General features: G+C 36.8%; 1 protein-coding gene and 1 long non-coding RNA gene across 2 annotated transcripts; both read right to left on the bottom strand.

Annotated features, from left to right (window-relative positions):
• Positions 1–463: 463 nt before the first annotated feature.
• PRAS40 (Proline-rich Akt substrate 40 kDa) lies at positions 464–19055 on the bottom strand. Its single transcript, XM_018106782.3, has 4 exons — positions 18387–19055; positions 1605–2844; positions 1287–1474; positions 464–1212 (listed from the first exon to the last, which is right to left on the bottom strand). The coding sequence occupies exons 1-4, from the start codon at positions 18546–18548 to the stop codon at positions 1099–1101; spliced, it is 1704 nt and encodes a 567-aa protein (XP_017962271.1). The 5' UTR covers positions 18549–19055; the 3' UTR covers positions 464–1098.
• LOC149091055 (uncharacterized) lies at positions 8491–17020 on the bottom strand. The gene is made up of 2 exons (XR_016196938.1): positions 16150–17020; positions 8491–16039 (listed from the first exon to the last, which is right to left on the bottom strand). It is a non-coding gene; the product is annotated as an uncharacterized LOC149091055 (long non-coding RNA).
• Positions 19056–22297: the final 3242 nt, after the last annotated feature.

Here is a 22297-nt window from a genome sequence, read left to right as displayed (position 1 = left end):
TTATATTTAAAGGTGGTTATTTTAGAGAGAGAGAGAGAGCTTTACGATCGAGTAAAAACAATTTTGATAAAAAAATCTACGTTTAAGTAAAGTGAACTTAAAGAAAAATAATCTTTGATATAGAGAAATAGAAAAATCTTCCTATGCGTATGCAGTTTGTACAGATATTCATATGCAAAAATAAATCTTGTATGAATATGCATGACGATCTCTAGGTATTTATCAACCAGACACTTTTAATAGCCCTCTTCAGGTATAAACTACACAAATTATAAACTATCCCACACATAGGATCTCTCTTCTCTCTTATTACTAGCCAACATGGGAAACAATTAGTTGTTTGTTTTATTCGGGAGCAATTTCACATCGAATTCCAGTTTCAGTTTCCTATATCCGATTGATGACAGGCATAATTTGCGTATATTTACAAAGGAATTTGATATTTGCATAAAAAAGAAAACAATTTGTTTACAGTTAACCACGTTTTGGTTCGTGTGCACTTTTTGTATTTGTTTTGTTTTTGTATTTTGTAGTTTGTATGCATAGAGATATATAATTAATTCATTGTATAAACTAACAACATCATCAGTTAATTAATTGCAAATCAGACGGTGGCCAACAACAGCCCCGTTGACACTTTTCATACGTTGCAAAAGAAAATACACTTTTCACTTATCAGAAAAAAACTCTATATAGATATACATATATATATATATATATATATATATATATATATATATGTAGAAGGGAAGCAGAAAATATTTCCAAATGATAATTGAGAAAAATTACATGAAATTTGCTTCAACATATTTGATTAACTTTTATCTTAATTAAATGTTTTGGGTGCATATGCCTATGCAGGTGTGTTGATGTGAGTGTATATATGTAAATACACATAGTATGCGTGGGTGGGTGTATGTGTGTGTATGTGTGTGTTGGATGAAGGCGCTTCAAGAGTCCAAATTTTAACTTGAGCAAACTAATTTAGTTTAGCATAAACAACTGAGGACCTCTCCTCACTTTTCCTTTAACAAATTATGGTGCACATTGTTGTAGTAGTTGTTGTTGTTGTTGGTGGTGTGGTTGGCTCCCCCTCTATTAGATCTGCGACCGCAAGCGTGGGCGTGGCAAGTCACCAAACACCGCCTCGCCATGAACACTCTTGGCCAAGGCCTTGATGCTAGCTGCAATATCCACCGTATTGTCCAGCACCTAGAGAGAAAGAGAGAGAGAGGGAGAATGTTTAAATGTGATATTCTCCTTTAGCTAGTATTCACTGTACTCACCTCCTCATCCTCGAGCAGCACATGCTGCTGATTGTTATTATTATTGGCACGCTCCGCCAGCGGAGAATTGGCTATCTCAACGGGCAGACTCCGTGCGTAATTCGCAAAATGCATCTGCGCCGTGGAAGAGCCTCGCGCCTTGGCTCCATGCATCGCAATGGCCACTGAGCTATCCAAATCGAGAGCATCTATAATAAGAGAGAGGGAGAGTAAGTTAAGAATTGGGATAGATATGAATCTTTTGGGTATACAATAGGATCTCTTATGGACTTTAGAGCTAACACACTCATCATCAATAAGAACCCTCAGCCAACTTACCCTCTGCCTCGTCTGCATCGCTCATGTTGTCTTCGTGCTGAGTCAGCAACTGTTGCTGTTGCTGTTGCTGCTGATGGTGTTGCAGCTGTTGATGCTGCTGTTGCTGCAGTCGCTGATATTGGTGGTGCTGTTGGTGGTGTTGGTGCTGCTGCTGCTGTTGCTGCTGCTGATAGTTGTGGGATGTGTGGCCTTGTGGTCCATCAACATCCTCCAGATCAAATAGACACTCGTCGGCATCATCAGCGGCAGCAGCTGGCGACATCGGCAGCAGGCTGTTGCTGGCCAATGCCGAGGGCTGTTGCTGCTGCTGCTGCCTAAAGGTGGGGCTATTGCCCACGCTCATGGGCGTGGCTTCTGGTGTGGCAGGCGGTGTATCAAAGTTTGACATTTTGCGCGCACTCAAAATTGTGGCGCTAGGTAACGGAGGCTGCTGTTGCTGCGGCTGCGGCTGCGACGGTTGCTGCTGCTGCTGCTGCTGCTGCTGTTGTGGCTCCTGTGTGAACGCCAAAAAGTTTGGCGGCCCACCCAGCAAGGGCGTGGTGGGCGTGATCGGCATACCCAAGTCGCGCCGGCTGCTAATCGTATTCCGGCGTCGAGCCCCAAACGTTGACTGGACAGAAGCAGCAGCGCCCATGCCCAGGCCCCCGCCGACGTTGCCGGCACCCGTTACCTCCAGGGCAGCGAGCTGGCCATTGTCGAGCAGCTGCAGCGCCCTGTCAGGTACTTGCATGATGATGCGCTTCAGGAGCGCGTAGTCCTGCTTCTCCTTCTCCTGATAGCTCTTGAGCAGCGCAAACTGCTGATCCGTGTAACGCTCGACGCGCTCCGTGGTCGCCTTGATCTCGGCCTCCACGCCCTCTTTGTGACAGTTCTCCAGTATCTTGAGGCGCTGCAGCAAACTGTCGCTCAGAGTGGAATCAATGAACGGATTGGATGTTACAGCTGCCTCAGCTGCCTCCGGTGCCAGAGCTGTAAAGTCCGGAATGAGGATCTTAAACGCCTCCGAATAGGACTTGTCGTTGCATCTGTACATCAGATCCTTCTCGGTGCACCGCAGGCTCGCATTGATGTACCAGCCATTAAGCGGCGTTTCCCCCTCGTGGCGTCGCCCAAACACCACGTCCGTGCAGTTCATGCACATGTAGAAGCGCCAGTTCTCATTCTGCTCATCGAAGGGTAACGTGTAGACCAATTCACGGTGGACAATATTTATGCTCACATCCTGAATGGGACCAATGGCCTGGAAGCAGAGGGAAAAACGATTATTTATTGTAAAATTTTTGATAGGAATATTGATTAAAGTGAGATTCTGATACAGGAGATGGAGAGATGGATCACTTATTATAATATACTTAATACAAATACAATAAATATTTTGAATACCTGTGTTGTCCTAGCTGAACTTTTGAAAATCACAGAGAAAGGCGTGTTTTTAGACACAGAGGGAAAGAGAGAGAGAGAAACAGGGAGAGGCAGACATATAGCAATTGCCATTAGCTTTGATATATGGGTCAAACATATAAAAACATTTAAATAGAGGACAAAATTGAATTTGATTCGAGTCTAGCCAGACCCTCTCTATCGATTTAGGTCATTTAGATCTATAGAATGAAATTTCGCCAAACTGTCTGCTACCCAATGTTGTTGATCAATGAACATTGATAAGAAGAGACCAGCATTGCAAATGGATGACAAATTTTGGACTTGCACAATATTTTCCAAGTGTTGGCAAATGTATCGATAAAACTGATCAATAATTGCTGATTAATTATCGAGCGGTAAAGTTGATTTCCTTTTGGTGCGCTCATTTCTTATCTCCTGGTCAATGGCTGATTAGCGACAAGTGTTTTTTTTCTTCACGACCGATAAGCAAATATATACCCTATAAATTGTGTGCGAGTTGCAAAACTTTTTTGCTTGAAATTTCAATAATAAATTATTGGGAGTAAGTACACATACACCTAGGTATATATCTATATCTATATATAGTTATTTGTATTCATATTTGTTGAGGCACATCGCACAGTAGTTCAAGTGCAAATTTGTCAATTATGTTTCAGAGAATGTTCATGTCAAGTGGGCGTCGCTTGTAGCGCCTTATCAAAAAAATGAAGAACAAAAATAGAGCAAAAAAAAAAAAAGCTAACTGAACCATCGAAGTAAACAACAAACAATTAGTGCAATGGCAAAATGTTGTAGACTCCAAAAAGCAACAGCACTACTTGACTTTCTCCGATTTCATTGCCAGTTGTGGGTAAGTGGGGTAATATACTTGGATGTTGGCTAGGCAGTGGAAGTTGGTGTGTAGGTATATATATTAGCTCACCAACACTAACCTAGTCAATTTAACTCTATTTGGTATTAATTTCGATCTACCTTAAGATAAAAACTCTAATTTAAATATATAATTTTGTAATCATAATTAGCAGGATATCTTCTAGTCGTATACGCCAAAGAACATTCTTATTTGTTTGCATGCAGCATAATTATTGGCACAATCAGAAATAGCTCCCTCTCGCTCTCTCTTACTCTCACTCTCTCTTTCTGTATAGAAATAAAAACCTTGTCAAGAGCAAAAACACAGACGTTTGTCTATTAGAGGGAAAGACAGACAGACAGACGATAGACAGAGAGCAAGATTTGAAAGATAGCATTAAGGTAAATACATCAAATAGTTTTTTGATTACAATGGGAAGTATAAATAAATAGAATATAGTGTATTTATAATAAATATACAGTTGGGAATGGTAGAGGTATATTCATAGTCCGATATACCTTAGCTTATGCATATACTACAAAGACATTATGGTACTATTAAAACTTCTATATCTAACAATTGTATGCAAATTTCTTAAAAATTGTTTTCATTTTAGCATTTTCATTTTCATAGAGTATTTGCTAGTCGTTCCATTGCTGTCGCTTCAGTGACCATAGCACGTGTTGGCTGTGTGACAGCAATGCTAAATTTGACACTTAGTTTAAACACAATACCCGTATACCCTTTGCGCCTCTGCTCATTCTGCGGCATCCACCGATGAACTAACCAAACAAACAACCAGCCGGGCAATTCAACTGAGTAAAAATTAAATTGAATTAAGGTAGAAAATGCAAACGTCAACACAAATCAAATGACAATGTGCTTTCTGTCTCTCTCTATCTGTCGGTCTATCTGTCTGGTTTGGCTTGGCTTTTGGTCAGCATTTGCTCTAGAGCGAGCTATGTAGATTGATATACTATATATGTATATATATGTTTGTAGTGAGAGTAATCTAATAGGTAGCATCAAATCTAACATATGCCCAGACTTATTTAATGGAGTGAATATGGAAATGAAACAAATGCTAGACATTTATACATTATAGAAGCAGATATTCATACAATATATTGTATAGATCATATGAATATGTTTAGAGATCATCTAAATTTCGATAAAACAAAACTGGATGTTATGATATATGTATATAACTGGTTCTGGGTTGTAGCTCCTGCAGCTTACTCTCAGACATATTATCGGACATTTCGAATATATATAGAGGTACATGTACTCATGCTAAGTCTGTTACATACACTGCCAGATAAGCTATATACCCAGCTTAATCATTTTGAGTGGCTTTAGTCTATAAATATACCCAAGAGTACTGTCAACAACATTATCATCATCATCATCATCAGGTGAAATTTAAATGCATAAATAAAATGTACAACATGTTCGAGCTGTCCGAATTGTGTTTGATATAAGAAATACACACACACATATATATATATATATATGGGGTATATATAGTCTAGTATGTGTATATGTAGATTAGTGTGTGTGATTCGTATTATTTGTGAGCATTATCTAAGTGCTTCCGCATTTGCCATTGCAATTGCGACCAAAGCCAAAATGTTTATGTACACGTGATGTGTGTGTGTGTGTATTTATGTGTGTGTGTACACACACACACTGGATAAACAAAGTGACCCAAAAATCTGCTGAATTATTAATCTACATATACGCTCATATATTGTTAACATTTTGTTCAGATTCTTAATCAATGTCTTAAAGCATTGACAGCCAACTTAACATCTTGTTAACATTTGCATTTTACGAAAGATAACATATGCTTAAATTTTATGCAAAAACCTTTTGATTAACTGTGACAACATATTGTTACATTATGGAAATTTCAATATTATTATATTAATTATTATTTTTATTCATTTTTTGTACATAATTATTATTGACATTTGGATATTAATATTGATAACAAAGAATTTTGAGTATATATAATAAATTTAAATCTATATATTTATTGATTTATTCATATCAATTACTAGACCTTGCCTCGCCAGTGTGACCATGCTCTCTGTCTCTGTCATCTGCGGCCATAAATTTGTATTCTTATGTAAATATTTTGATATTCCTTCTAAATATCAATTATGTTCGCCTTGCCAGTGTGACCATGCCCTCTGGCACAGTTTGTGTCGCCTATGCAAGCACATTAAATTTGTTGTGCATGTTGATTGTTTTTAACGACTTGTTTACTTGGTGCTGTAATATCTAATCAGCCAAGACTATTATTAATTTTTATGTACTTTTTTGTTTTTTCGTTTCTCGTTTCAGCTTTTTTCTTTTTTTTTTTTTGTGTGCAAATATCAGCAACAAAGCGATTGCATTCATTAATGTCAAGTGTTGTTTTGTGTGTTTTGGACGCGCCTTTAAGCTCATTCACACAGATATAGCAAAATTTATTTATTTTTATATATACATATAGACAATTTTAATGGCCATGCTTTAGCAAGCTGCGTCTTCTTCTTCTAGTCATATCAGTTTCGAGTTGTTGTTGCCTTCGCAGCAATTGCAATTTTTATGAGCTGTTGTCATTGCTTTTAGAGACAGTTCTTATGTAGTCGGTTTGCCAGCCTTTACAGTCATATTTACAAACGGTTTTTATGGTAAGCAAAACATGTCGAGAGACGGAGCCCGTATGTCTAAAGGCTTTGTCGCATTGTTAAGATACCCTGTACAATATGAAAGTGAGTGCAGAAGGTATATAAAGACATAGAAAACACTTGTTCTGTAAATCATATCATTAAGAAAGGAATAGTTCAACAGAACAAATGAATAGCGTAAAAACAGTTCAGCACATTTTCTATTTTGTTATATATTTACATATTTTATTTATTTATATTTTTATTTATTTATATTTTTATATATTTTTATTTTTATATTTTTATTTTTAATTATATTTTATATATTATTTATCTAAAAATACTTTAACATCACATTTAATAATAATGTGCAAAACCTTACAGGGTATCTCTTAGTCTCGCCTACTCATCTCTCTTAGTCTCATAGATTTTTCTTTATCGCACTTTTGCTAAATGTTGACAACTGCAACCGTTAGCCCGCACTCGCCCATCCGCCCACTCTCTCACTCTCTCGCTCACGCTGCTACGCTAACGCCCTCTGTTGTCTGTTTGCACAAGTTGGCAATACTAGCATTTTGTAACGCGCATCTCTTGTTGCAATGTGCAAAATGTCAATGACTTCCCCACGCGGCAATAACCATTGAAGCCCAGCAGCAGCAGCAGTAACAGCTCTTGCTGTTGTTGTTGTCGTTGTTGTTGTTGCTGTTGCTGTTGTCGCTTAATTAACACTAAGCAATAACAATTGTTGACTTTTTGTTAATTGAAACTAAATGCGGTCGCTGTTGTTGCTAATTATGTGCTGGTGGCGCCATCTACCGCCTGCGTCTGCTCCCTGCACTTGCTGTCTAATTAAAATGCCATTTATATTGAGACGCACACAAATACACCCACATATACACATACACTCTTATACATATGTACATACATGTATCGGTATATTTATGGCTCATTTGATTAATCGTATTTGTTCTATGGCCAAGAGCAAAATGCATGCTAATCGAGCCATGTTAAATAATAATAAATAAAACATCGCATGTTCTGCTTCTTCTTTGCACTTCAATTCTTTTACTTTTGCTGTTGTTGTTGATTCTGCTTCTTCTCGTTCACAAACGTGCCGACCCGCACGTAACGTCAGGAAACAAAAGCAACAACAGCTGACCACGAAAATCGAAAATCAATTTGCAAAAAAATAGCAAAAAGTATTTATATGTATAAATGTTTTTATATATTTATTTTATTTAAATTGCGGCAAATACTTAACAGCTGACTTTTATCGCCAATTGCATATAATAAGAGGGGTGTCTGCTGTTCAATTGATATTTAATGAGCTGCTGTTGCCGCAGCTGCAACTGCTACTATTTACTGTTTACTGTTTAATTTAACATTACATACAATACTTTACAGTTGACTGCATTGCTAGCTTCATTTGAAAGGAGACTGTTAAGATTTATAGTTATAATAGGTGACTGTTAAATAAAAGAGCGTAAACAAGAATGTAAGGCTTAACATTATAGCTTATATGTAAAAGTTAACATTAAAAGTGGCTGTCAAAGTTTAAGCTCAAGCATTTATAAAACGCTATAGAACTCTAGCTTTAACTAAAATGCAATGCACATCAAACTCTATTGACCCTCCCTCACAAATCTAATCAAACAGCACAGCTCAAACTGTTCAAGCAGCTTCACATTGAATGCATTTTCAACTGCTTGCTGCACACTTGAAAATATGCTTTGAACAAAAACAAAAACAATTGGTATTCATATCAGACTGTCTGGCTATAGCCGCCACGCCTCCGCTCCCCAAGCCGCCCCCTAACGCCTGTCTGCACTGAGGGAGAAATATAAAACAACAATTTTAACAGCTCGCTCGGGTTATATAATAAAAACAAACTGCATTGGACAGCAGACGACAGGCGACGGCAGAGAGAAGAATTTGCCATAAAAATAAAATAGTAAATAAATACGAAAACAACTTTAAATATGAATTTGCACAGTTTGCATAATTTATTTATTTGTTATTGTTATTGTTTGTGACGCGGCGTCTGGGCCTGGGCTAACCGGGTCTGGTCGGGCAACTATAATTGATTGTCCCGACATTAATTATATCCAAGGCGTTAGTTTTAACTAAGTGATTCGCAGACTGCGACTGCAACCACGATTGGGACTGTCACTGTGTCTCGATCTCGATCTCTAAACGTCTCTAATGCACAGCGTTTCAATTAGCCACGCGCGACAAAACGAAACGAAACAACAACAAAACATGCGAATTAAACTGTAACGCTTATTGGTAAGAGATTCGTCTAGCAAAGTGCTGTAATCAAAGCTAACAGAGCAAGGCTAATCTTTACATGGTATGTTACTCGAAGGCTTGCTAACAGACTAACTGAAGAATGCTAATAACAGAGAGTCAGGCAGCAAAAGAATAACAAATTAACAGAACTCACTTTATGTAGTCTAGCGAGCAATGTTAAATAGCAGTCATTAAGATGTTGGATAGCCATGTTAAATAGCAGCTGTTAATACAACTTGTTGCCTAGCAATCTTAGGTAGCAGCTTTTGTTGTATGTGCCCAGAGATAAAATAAAGCTCTTACTCTTGAAACAATGAAAATTTTAGATTAATCTTTAGTCTTTGTTTTTCTCAACCCTTCCCTCTGTCTCTCTCATTCACGGTCTCTTTCGCACTTCAGTTCCTAATTTAGCTTTTGTTTTGTTTTTCTTATTCTATTTTCGATGAACTTTTTTTTATTGCTCTATGATAGCTCGGCTCATTTCGTTTCATTAGCCAAAACGAAAAAAATTGAGCTTAACTGACTGCATAATACTTGTTTAGTGCTAAATATGAATTTTTCGTAAATAGATCATATTATTTATATAGGTATGTACGCTTACTACAGACCAGCTGGAACCTTAGCTCTAAAGTAGTTTAAGCTATAGACCTATTGATTAAACTAGATCCCAGACAAGATTTCACAAAATTTAGCTATAAAACTTTCAAATATATAGGCGTAATTCCCTCAACTTGTTATTCTTATCTAGTATTTATACACCGGACATAAACTTTCAAATTCCAAGTCTCTAGTTTTAATGGCGCCATGAATAAGTGGGCAACAATAATTAAATTTTAATCTTAACTTTAGTACACACCATTTCAAGTCCCTAATATACTTCGCTTCGCTAGCATGAACGAGTATAGGAAAAGAAAAGAGAAAATGAAAATAAGTTGTAAACAAATCAACGCACAAAAGAAACTACGAAAATAATCTATTATAGATTTGCTTGACTGTTTTTTTTTTTTTTTTTTTTTTCATTTTCAACTTTTGTTTTCTTTTTTCTTCTGCTTTTATTTTCTTTAGTTTAGTTTTTTTTTTTCGTTTTTTGGTTCGATTTGCTCTTGCGACTTAGTTCGGCTCACAAAATAATTCCATTTTTTGCTGTATTTATTTTGGTGCCTCTTCGGTTTTGTTGATTTTTTGCTCGACTTTTATATTTTTTGTTTTCTTCTCTATCTGCTTCTTCTTTCGGAAAGCGCAAACACATTTTGCCCAGTCGGTGGGGCTATTATCATAAACAACTTTAGACAGCTGGGGCCCTGGCGAAGCACGCGTGCACAGCGACTTGGCGTCTGCGTAGGGGTCGAGGGGAGATAGGGCGTGCCGATTGGAGGCGTAGCATGCCGTAGTTGCCTCTCTTTTGGATTACGAGCGAATTGGCAATTCGGATTCCGATTCTTTTCCGTTTATTCTCATTTTAGCTGTTGTTTTTTTTTTCTCTTTTTTTCTTTTTGACTTTTGCTTTTGCTTTGGTGTTTTTGCCTGCTTTTATTTTTCGTGTTTTTTTTTTCGCTATTTTGGTGCCGGGTGCTCAGCAAAAATTTTCCATTGGTTTTTAGGATTTGGCCTCTTTGGTCTCTGAGAGACTTTTGAGCATGGCTCCTTTACATGATGACTCACACAAAGACAAAAGGATATGTGTATGTGTAGGGCTATATATATTTTATCTAAAGTATTAAAGCTAGTTTTTGTCAATGAAACTCTCGATATCTCTTTTGGTAGTCCCTAAAGTACATACATACATATGTAGTATGTATATTGGATCTCTTACATTATGGCAGAATATTCTGGATTTTTTTTTGGCTACTTAGCAACAACTAAAATATATTTAGCTAATCAGTTTAACTGTGTAAAAGGCCCCTAACTTAATATCTGACCAAGCTTATTCTAAGGATAATTAGTAATAACATTCTTTTGACATTTTAACTACACATTTTTAACAGTGCATCTATCTATTTACCACTTTATCAGCATGTTGTCTTCTTAACATTTAACAGCTTATCGGCCTGTTAAGTATCAGATATTTTGCCTCTGATACTCTACAAATTCTATTATGTCTAAATGTGATTTATAAAGTAGAATGACTGTCTTTTGATATAAATTTCTATAAAAGAACTGACTCAAGTTGAGTCAATACTTTGTTCAAAGTGCAATCGATTGCCTAGAGATTTGCGTAATCGAATTTGAGTCATTATTTCGATGATATTTCGCTCACATCGAACCTTAATCATTGGTCTTTTTTTTATTATATTATTTTAGGTTAGCTTTCCTTATCACTGAGTGCATCAGTCTGTGTTTGTGTAGCCTTTCAATGTCGTTTGAAAACAAATTGAAAAGCTGACAGATAAGTCAGCCAGACCCAAACAAACAACTCGCATCGAGCCTGCCGGCAGTCTAGGGCCCCCAATCTACGATTAAAGGTTTACATAGTTATTTACTAATAAAGTAACATTTGCCCAGCTCAAAACGTGCACACGTGTGCATAGGGCTCGCGAGCTTATAATGCCTATATGGCGTCTGATTAGACATATGTTTATAAAACCTATATATATACCTCTATTCTATAGACATATATGTATATACATTAAGGCTATATTTGCGCCCTAGGTATATATATTGAGTGTGCATTATAATAGTTCAAGCCCATGGACCTGGTGCCAGGTAGACGTGCGCATAACAGTAAATTAAGCGCAACATTGTTTACACACCGGCTGGCTGTTGTGGACCGGGTCCGGTTTGTATACCCTGTAATTAATGCAAATTTGGAATAACAACAGGCATATTGAAAATATGCATTAGCAGAGAGAGATTATAATTAAAACTTCAACAGGTTCCAGAGTAGAGGAAATATGTCATTTAAAATTCAGAAAAAATATTGCTAGAGTAAAATCTTTCAAATGATATTATTAGTAGAATGGAATATTTATCGTTTTTCATAACAAGGCTACAATGATTAAAATGCTATTATTATCATCATAAAATAATTTTAAATAACTTTTCTATTTTAGATTATTTTTATGCTTATTATAGGGTATCATATAGTCGCCTACAACACTCTTTCTTATTTATATATTTTTTATAGTCTCGCCTAGTGGCAAGTAAGCGAGAGGGCGGGCCGGCTCGACGGGCTGAGGCGTGTTATCGAAAAACTTTGACAAACAATTTTCGTTTGACGTGCGTTGTGTTTATTCATAGAGTTGGGCCTATGGCCATATCTTTAACACAAAGTTGTATGCGTGTGTGTGTGTATATGTGTGAGTGTGTGTCTAACTCAAATTAAATACACAAACAGCGGCAAATTTTGTGCGAATGTGTGCGTGCGTCTGTGTGAGCTTTTTGTGACTGTCTGCACTTAATTGTTAGTTTATAATATGATCTCATCTTTTGGCTACGCTTTGACATTTGCTCGAGGGTATTCTTATTATTATTTCTCTTTCGGTGGCTAACTGAAAACCCCGATAAGCGTGGCTATTAATAGTTTCTCTTTTTAAATGATATGTAAAAAAGGAGAATAAATAAAGACAAGCCCTCTTTTAAAGCAGCCGTCTTACAACTGAGTCACTGTTAAGCAGCGCAGCTAATCATCAAGATCAACAACAACATTTAGAGCACTGTTAAAGCAGCTCAGGGGGCGACAGAAGTAAGTCACTGTTCAGCTAGAGCTCGCTGTTAAGCAACAGTTCTGCAACTGTATAACAACAGCTGAGCTACTGTTTACTAACTGCGCCATCTTGCTATTCACTCTCATTTATCTATGCATGTGTGTGTATGCTAGGTGCACTTCTTACGTTCACTTTGTATGTGTATTCCGTGTGTTTATTTACGTGCGTTTGTTTTACGTTTATTTGCAGTCAACAAATCTTTTTTGACATAAATTCAGCGCCTGTGCGTGCAAGACCGAGAGCGGGAGGCTATAAACCTCTACAAAAATCACCCCTTAAAACACGCAAGCAATATTTATAAATATATAGCGTAATTAATATAGTCAAATTATTCTGAATAAATTAAATTAAAGCTGTGCTGTGCCAGAAGGTGTTTTCATTTTCTATTCGCCATGCGAATGTTGTTTCTGTTCTTGTTGTTGTAGTAGTAGTTTATTTTTAGCCATTTGTGAATTTATAGTTTTGTTTACATGCAAATTGGCAACACTGGCAAAGGCGGCCAATCGAGTGCATGTGGTCAATGCCTGCTGCTACAACGACGTCTGTTAAGAGGTTAAAAGTTTAACACTCTGGCAGCATTGGACAATTGTTGTTGCTGTTACTGCTACTGCTGCTGTCAAGGTTATATTTGTTAAAGATTAACATTGGTTTTCAATTAAGCGACACGCGCTGCTCTGCTTGACTGAGAAAGAGTGGCAGAAAGAGTGAGAAAGAGAGAGCACGACATTGGGAGACTGGGTGAGAGCAACAGCGCTTTGCTTTCTTACACTAATATCAATTGTTCTCAGCAGCGGCTGTCAAACGGTGACCTTGCATACTCAGTTTTGCGGTCTGTTATTGTTGTTAGAGTCAAAGTTTTTCCTTGTCCTTTAAACTGGCAGTAGCAAAATTTGCGTTTTCATAATACAATAAAATAAAAAATCATATATATTGATATATTTCATAATATATGAATATAATTTCTAATATTTTCTTTACAAAATTCACCCTATATATTATTGTATTCATTATTTATATTTTCTCTTGGTTTCTTTTTTTGAGAATGAAATAATTTTGCACAAACAATCTCTGAATTTTGCTCGTCATGCAAAAATATTAAAATGTTGATTAGAAAAAGTATATACTTATGTATATATGTATTATCAAATATGCATTATAATAAGAGATAATTAATATAATCATTGCAATTAAAAAGTCAAACACTGCACAGTTTGAGTGTCACGTATAGTTGGTTTATTGATAAGGCAGAGTGTGCCAGACAGTTTGATAAGCAATGCAACTTCGACAATTGGAGCAACTAGCATGTGCGGCAGTTTGACAAGCAATGAAGGCAATGCAGTTTGACAGTCACATGCGCTGCAACCTATATGGAGTTTTGATAGTCACAACTGTTGGTAGCAACAAGTGGGGGTTTGATACACAGTTTAACAAGTATTGACAAATTTAGTGTGCAGGTTTGATAGCCACTGAGATGATAGCAACAACAGCCGCCTTCGACAGCAGCAAAATTTTCTTTCAATTCCCATTTCTTTCATTCATTTGCAGCTATCATATTTTTACTATTCCACTTCGTTCTTTACATTTGATTTGATAATAACTATATTTAGAACATTGCATTGCACTGCACTCAGTCTCACTCTCTCTCTCCCTCTCGCTCTCTCTTGTTGATTGATTGGCTTTTGAGTGGGGGGCAGAGAGTTTTCTTCGCATTTCTTTTGATTTCGTCAGCCATAACTATAAATAAATTAATTATGCAAATGTAAACACTATATATATTTCTATTAGCATTTTAATATCTTTATTATTGTTATTTGAGCGGAGCGTGTGTTGCTTTTTTTCCCCATTCTCTTCAATCCTCAGTTGATATACATTATTTAACAGTGTTTTGTCATGCTAATTAAATGTAATAATTTTGTTTTTGCTCTGTCTGCAGGTGCGGTATTTCGTTGGGAGATGGAGAGTAAAAGAGAGAGAGAGAGAGAGAGAGAGAGAGCCAGCAGCAGACGTACAATAAACAAATTTGTAAAGAGCTTAAAGAAATTCGAATAAAAAACAACAAACTAATTATGAATCTAATCATAAATAAATCAATTAAGGCACGAACCAAGCGACGCGACGCGACGTCAGCAACAAATTTACTATATTGTTGTTGTTATTATTTTTACCGTTTGATAACCTAGAAAAAAAAAAACCGTCTGTAGCGTGAGTTTTGCTTGGGGTGTTAAACTGGACACAAACTAAAAATGTTGATAAGAGCACCGTGTCAGCGTCACTGTGTGTGTGTGTGTGTGTGTGTGTGTATGCTTGGAAGATGTTAGGACTTGACAGCATTAATGCTGTTAGATAACACTAACAGTCTGCAGTCTGTTATTGCAGAACATTTTGGCTGCTGTGCATGGGAGCAATTCTAGACATAGTTAAACATATTTATTTTAGTATACAACTTTATATAGCAATAGTTTTAGTCGAGCACGTGTAAGCTACGCTTGCAATTCGTATAAAACGCATTTGAAATACGCTTAACAGTTGTAGTAAATGTATGTAAATCTGTATTAAAATACTTATATAGAATACCTTCTTTGCATACATACATACATATATAACAGTTCGTACATGTGCTCATGCAATATGCAAGACTCTTGTATAAATGGAATCGCCAAGACAGAAGAATAGATTACATACATATGTACATATACATATGTATATATATTTGCTCTGACAACTGTTAACTGTTTATCTGTTGCTGCTTCTGTTGCGTCCAACTCAGTTGCATTGTCGCTGTAGCTGTTGATGTTCTTGTTGTTGTTGTTATTGTTGATGATGCTGATAATCTTTTTTTTTATGGTAAATAGATCTTTTTATAGCCGGTTGAATGAATGCCGAGTGCAACACACGCGCCGCACACATCTCACATTTGCCTATTAAACTCTTAAATAGCCTTGTTTATAACGCTACCAGACCACATTTGCCTGTTATTTATATTTTAATTTTGATTTCTTTTATGCATAATTTCGTCTTCAACTTCAACTTGAGACAATCAAACAGAGGCCTACGCATCAATACATAAAGACAATCGGTTGAAGTGTGTGTGAGAGGGACAGCAAAAGAGCGAGAGAGTGCGAGTGAGGCGGGAGTGCTGTAAAAGAAGCTGCTTGTCAACTGCTGCTCTGTCCTACACCCTGCCCTACATATGGCAGGCTTACTCACTCCTTACTCTTCTCCTCACCCATCCATCCTCTCTGTCTCTCTCACTCCCCAATCGCCTATACTACTCCAGCCCCCCGGTCGTTCGCTGGCCATTGGTCGCGTTTGGAAATCTCAAAACTTGTTTATACAACAAAATGTATAAACAAGTTTATTTTTTTGTGCTCTGCCTTTGCGGTTGCTGTTGCTTTTGTTATTTTTCGGCTGCTGCTGCTGCTGGTGCTGGCGCTGCCTTCCTTCTTCTGCTTCTTCCTCTTCTTTGGCTTTGCTTGTGTTTGTCGTCAGTTTCGTAATTTATTCTAAAAGCGTTCCGTTTTGGGCTCGCTACACACACACACACACACACGCAGAGTATTTTTTTTTTACATATTTATGTATGCACACGCACACACACACGCACATGTGTGTGCATACATATGTATTATAATACTCACTTTTTTTTATATGTATAGATATACAGTTTTTTTGTTTTGCTTCTGCTGCTTTGTTTTGCGCTTTGAATTATTCAATATAACACTTTTGGTCTATTTGTTGTTAATGCTGCTTCTGCTGCTGCTGTTGTAGTTGTTATTGTTGTACGCCTCAGCGCTTTCAGCAGCAACAACAACAGCAGCAACACTGAAGAACTTTTGCACGATCTCCAGACCGCAACAAAACAATCACAACAACAACCATAATAATAATAATAATAATGCATAACAATTCAATTTCCATCAAAATAAACGCATTATGCAAAAATCCACAAGAGCAAAAGAGAGGCAGACAGAGGTGGGGGGTGGGTTTGGGGCTGGGGCTTAGATGTGAATTGTTTGTGCAATGGGTGTGGCCAGTCCAGCTGCTTAGCATATGCATATCGAATTGTTGTTGAAGCGGCTCATCTGCAGTTTGAGCAGCGCTGACTAGTGCGAGCAGCGCGATCGTCAAACTGTGACACGTGCAGCTAGTAGCTTCGGCTGCGGCGAAAGACAAAAACATAAGAAAACGGCGAAGCGGCGAAAATGGTCAACTAACAGCTGTTATTTGATTTAACCTTGAAAACGACACACACATACACGCACACACACAAAGAGTCAAAGTGTTTTTGCAGCTTTACGCGTGTCGCGTCTTGTCTAAAGTATTTTTTCTCTTTTTTTTTATACAGTTTTGCTTTGTCATCGTCAAAATAATCGAGTCTTGATATTCAAACATTAGTCATTGAGTCACGATAGACATACTCTCTATATCCTATATTCTTTTATGATTCTTATTTTTAAATTACAGTAGTCATTCGCTTTGTGAGAAGTTCTTTACTTTTAGTATTGTTAAATAGTGTGTCATTTGTCTTTTTAGATGCCTTTCTACTTTTTTCCTTCCCTTCATTGTTTCCATTATCATTATCAGATACGTAGTTATTGCATTTATCAAGAGAATATATTTGAATGTATATACATATTTACATACATATGCTCAAACTTTATAATATATTTTTAAGTTTTGATTAGTTTTGCGCATAATAGAACGCAACATTTTAATCTAAATATATCCCTATCTAAATTTTTGTATAAATGTTTTGGTTTTTTTTTTTTACCATTCTCAAGATTATTCCTAATTACTTTAATAACTTTATTATCATATTTTTTGCATCTCTAATTAGCTTCTGTATTATTAAAAGTGATACAAGGGGTTTTTTGTTAAATAATATACGAACTCTTCATAGAATCTCTAACAATTTAAGTATTTATACGGCTTATCTGTATAAGAGAGAGCGAAATGAAGTCATGCCTTAAATTCTACATGGTAATTACCTGCAGATCTAACAGATCTCTTAATGGTAATAATAGAAGATAAATTAAAATTTTTAAATAGAAAAAAAAAAAAAAAAACAGATTTTACCAAATAAAAACAAAATAAAGTAAAAGCAAAAATGCATAGCAGAAAATAATGCGATCGGTTGGAAAGGGACAGAAAGTATAAAGATGCATACAGTAAGCAAAAAAAATCCGGCGCAGGCAGAAACGAGCATATATGTATGTATACAGGGTGTCTCTAGCGAAGGAGCGATGAAGGCAGAAACAGGTGTAGGGCAAAATTAAAGCAGTGCGCACAAGCACACCATATACACCGTACACACTCGCACACATGCAAGCACTGGCACTGCTAACTGTGCATTAAATACAACAAAAAAGTACCAATTGTCAGGCAAAAGGAAGAGAGGCAATTTCTTAGGCCGGCCAACAACAAAAGGCAGTGTTTTTTTTTTCTTTTTCATGAATGACCCTATTTTGTTTTGCTGCTCCTCGCACGCTGGTTCACTGACGCATACATATCTATGCGTGCGCCTGTATGTGTATGTATATATGTGTGTGTGTGTCAAGAATAGGCAGACAACAGCGGCACTGCCGGCACACAAAGCATAAAGAACGATAATACACACGCACACAGCATATGTATATATGTATGCATGTGTGTATGTGTGGAAGTTTGGGTGTGTAGTTAGGCCCTATGCTGCGTGGAAAATGGTTACGCTGCGCATAAAGCAGAATGCGATAAAATGCTTATAATTAAATATACGCACAAATATATAATGTATGTATATGTACATACATATATGTATATACTCATGTTTATGTTAGATCTACTTATATTTTTGAATACATATGTATATGTATAAATATATACTGCAACGACTTACATTGGTGAAGAAATCTATAAATTTTTCGTAGTAGGTAAAATTCGGATGTTTCTCCTTAAAGTTCATAAGCATCACAGTCAAATCAATCGCTTCGGGCTTATTGTTATTGTCGCTACTCGAGTGGCCGACTTGTACATTCATGCATTTGCACGAGCAGTTCATGATGAATTCTGATTTGTTGTTGTTGTTATTATTATTATTGGTATTCTGTTGATTAACGGTATCGTTAATTGATTTCTAACTTCACAAATTGCACTTTATTATTTGATTTGATATTTTAAGTTTTTGCGTATTTTGATTTTATGCGTGACTTCCTCGTTCGTCCTCTGCGTTTTGGGCTGAAGCGGCGCGGGAGCGTACAAAATCACTGTATAAAAAAACACCCACAACTATTTTCAGTTCAGCATTTTAGCGTCCGTCCCGTTCAATGTTATTTTTTCGAATGAACTCTTCGATTATCGGATCTAAGCGATATTATGTTAAGGCGCTGCACAGCTGTTAACAAAAATGTTAAACGCCAGACCGGCATTATGCGGCAAGAGACTGCACTGTTTAACGAAAAATAATATATTTTATGCAAATCGATGACACGTAACTCAGACATTATTTTTCTGCTGTCTTTTAGCTAGCTTAAGATAATTTCCAAATGTTTTAATAGCGATTTTTTAAAGCGGTATTTCACTTTGCGAGTAGCTGTTTTTGCAAAACACATACGATAGTGTAAAAATTCATCTGGTTACTCACATGGCACTGTCAACGCAAAGTGAGCAGATAACGCTCTCGCTCTCGCTCTTGCTCTCTACATATATCGATGTATCGGTGTATCAAAGTATGGTTACACTGTTCAATCAGCTGTTTGTTGGCGCAAAATTTCAAATCCTCAAATATTTTTGTTTTTGTGCAAGTGTTAAATTAAGAATATAAAAGCGTGTGAGCGTCTATTTAAATATAATCAAACGATATGTTTTGAGTGGCAAGGTTTAGTTGCTTTGTTCATGTTAACCATGCCTATCATTTACTTTTGCTGTGCTTTATATAAAAAATGCATTCGATTCTCCTTGCTCTTGCACCTGCACTTGATTTGCTATGCAAAAATGTATTTTTGTGTGGCGCTTGATTAAATTCTAAATTCGCCACAATTGTTGCGCTGTGAACATCAAAAATACATGCAACTAGCTGAAAAGAAGAAGAAGACGGGGAGTGGCAATAAAAAAACAGAAGTAGTAAAACTACAAGAAACTCGGGGCGAAATTCATAAAGACCGACACGTGCCGGGGTTAAGCTCGACGGTCATTTCCCTAGTCCAGTTAGGAGTCTGCTTTTTTGTAATACTCTGTAGCTAGAGAATGTTGTGGGGTATGTTATGTTCTTTTTTAAGAATATACATGTGCACGTTTTTATTTATATGTAACTGGATATTTAACCATAAAATGGTTTCCTTTGCCAGTATATTCTTTTTTCATACAGGGTATTGCTAGTCGTGCAGCTGAAGAATTAGTAGATAAATACGTATATGCATAGTTTATAACGAATCTTGTGCTGATTTTGCTTTTGTCAGGGTTCTTTGTCCTCGTCCTCCTAGCTATTTACAGGGTATCTTTTAGTCGCACAGACTTCGTGCTTATGCATTTACATATATTATTACATGACTCATACACTGCTTACTCTTCTTGTCATGCTTCGCTTCTTTTCACAGTTTACAGGGTATTTGTTCGTCGCTCAGTCTTAGCCTGCATTATTTTTCATAAATTATGCCTTGCTCCGCCGTCCTGTATTTTCTGTTTCCCTTTTGACACCTGGAACACGCTGCAGCAGCCTAATGAAAGTGTTGGACTAGCTAGAGACAAGTGTGTGTGTGTGTGTGTGTGAGTGTGTTAGCTTTGTATGTGTGTGTGTGTGTGTAACAGTTGTATAGAGCTTACAACTGTAGTTGCGACTCGCTGGGTCGACGCATTGGTCTGTAATTGAAATTGCGTGGCGTACGCGGCATTAAGTCATAAAAGCAACAACAACAACAACAACGAGATAACAGCTTACAGCAACTGAAGACAACAACAGCAACAACAACAACAACAACAACAGCAACTGACAACTGACAACAACTTGAACCAGTTTGTCACACTTTGAGGCCAGGCACGTACCCAAGAAGAGGTCAAAACGCACTTGGCTCTTGGATCTGGACACAGCGCCAGGGCCACAAAAAAAAAAAAAAAAACAACTAAACTAAATAAATGAAGACCCAAGTAAGCAAAATTGTGAAATTTTGCCTTTCAGTGTGTGTGTGTGTGTGTGTGTGTGTGTGTGTGTGGGTCATAAAAGGCGAACGTAGAACAAGTTACCAAATTCTGGCTCAAAACTTAATGAAGGTCTTCAGTTCTGACGAATCGTTTAAATCGTCTTTGTCACAGCATTCACACTCTTAGTTGGAACTTATGTAAACCCTATAATACCCACCGATCCATATAGCGTGCATTGACTTGAACCACCGAAACCAGATGAACTTGAGCTGAAGATTGTGAAAGTTCTATGAAAGATACATATATTTAAAGCTGCATTAACATCTTTTTAGAGGGATAGGACTATGAATGCTAAATCTAGATAAATCTAGATTACCTATTTCCAGACTCTATTAAAATATATTTTTGGTTTTATGGCAATATAAAACCTGAAAACTTCTTTTTGAGGAATCCTTTGTCAATTAATTCTATATATAGAATACGGAAGCAGTACTAAGAGTAGTAATAGTAGTAGAAGTAGTAATAGTAGCAGTGGAAGAAGCCAGTCTTAAAAGTAGTAGTAGAAGTAGTAATGGTTGCAGTTGAAGTAAAAATAGTAGTAGTAGTAGTACCAATAGCAATAGTAGTAAAAGTGGAAATAGTAGTCAGAATAGTAGTAGAAGCAGTACCAATAATAGTAGAAGTGGAAATAGTACTTATAATAGTAATAGAAGTGGAAATAGTACTATTCATAGTAGTAGAAGTAGAAATAGTACTATTCATAGTAGTAGAAGTAGAAATAGTACTTATAATACTAGTAGAAGCAATGCCAATAATGGTAGTAGAAGTGGAAATAGTACAACTAGTAGGAGTAGTAGTTTTTGTAGAAGCTGTACTAATCATAGTAGTAGTACCCGTAGTACTATTAATAGTAGCTGTAATATCTCTCGCCGGAGCATTAATAAAAAGAGTCATAGTAGTAGTAGTAATAATAGTAGTAGAAGCAGTAGTAAGTGCTCTAATAGTAGTAATAATAATAATAGTAGTAGAAATAGTAGTATTACTAGTAATAATTCTTCAATGGAGCATAGATGTTCTATGACTTACATATATTTAATAATCTCTATGACAAATTTACATAACTCAAGTCTTACGTCTCCATAAACCACACGATTGACTTCAGTTACGCCCAACAAAAACTTTTGAGTAATTTCATTCAATTTGTTTTTTTTTTATTTGTATTTTTGCTTATTTATATTTAGTTCTATAGAAGATCCAGGCACATCCTTTCCCAGCGTTCTCTCTTGAAATTTGATCTGTGATAAGGAATATAAATAAATATACATCTAAGGAGTAAGAGCAGAGAGCGAGAGCGAGAGAGAGAGAGGGAGAGAGAATAAGGCGCAAGGAAACGCTGCGGCTCCCTATTGTCTTTAAGGACCTTTTATATAGACTTGGAGTCTTATCAAGGCGACACAGCTTGGATCTCCCTCACTCTCTCTCTCTCTCTCTCTCGCTCTCTCGCTGTGTCTCCCTCTCTAAATGGTAATACAATACTTTTGCGCTGCAGCTCCTTTTTAATTTTTCGCGAGAATTAAAGGCGGAGGTGCTTTGGCTTGGCTCGATCCTTGGTCCTTGTCTTGCCCGGCCGGGCCATACCTTGGCGTGCTCTAACCGTGCTCCTTGCGCTATCCT

The sequence above is a fragment of the Drosophila navojoa genome, chromosome 5 (genome assembly GCF_054131105.1).
Source record: "Drosophila navojoa isolate 15081-1374.11 chromosome 5, UAZ_NAV_1.0, whole genome shotgun sequence".
Taxonomy (NCBI): Eukaryota; Metazoa; Arthropoda; class Insecta; order Diptera; family Drosophilidae; genus Drosophila; species Drosophila navojoa.
Note: the sequence above shows the minus strand (reverse complement) of the source record. Positions and strands in the feature narration are given on the sequence as shown.

Coding starts and splice junctions, on each gene's coding strand:
- PRAS40 (XM_018106782.3), bottom strand. CDS start 18,548: ATGAACTGCTCGTGCAAATGCATGAATGTACAAGTCGGCCACTCGAGT. Junction 1,475..1,604: donor CGATGCAGACGAGGCAGAGG/GTAAGTTGGCTG, acceptor CTCTTATTATAG/ATGCTCTCGATTTGGATAGC. Junction 1,213..1,286: donor TGCTGCTCGAGGATGAGGAG/GTGAGTACAGTG, acceptor CTTTCTCTCTAG/GTGCTGGACAATACGGTGGA.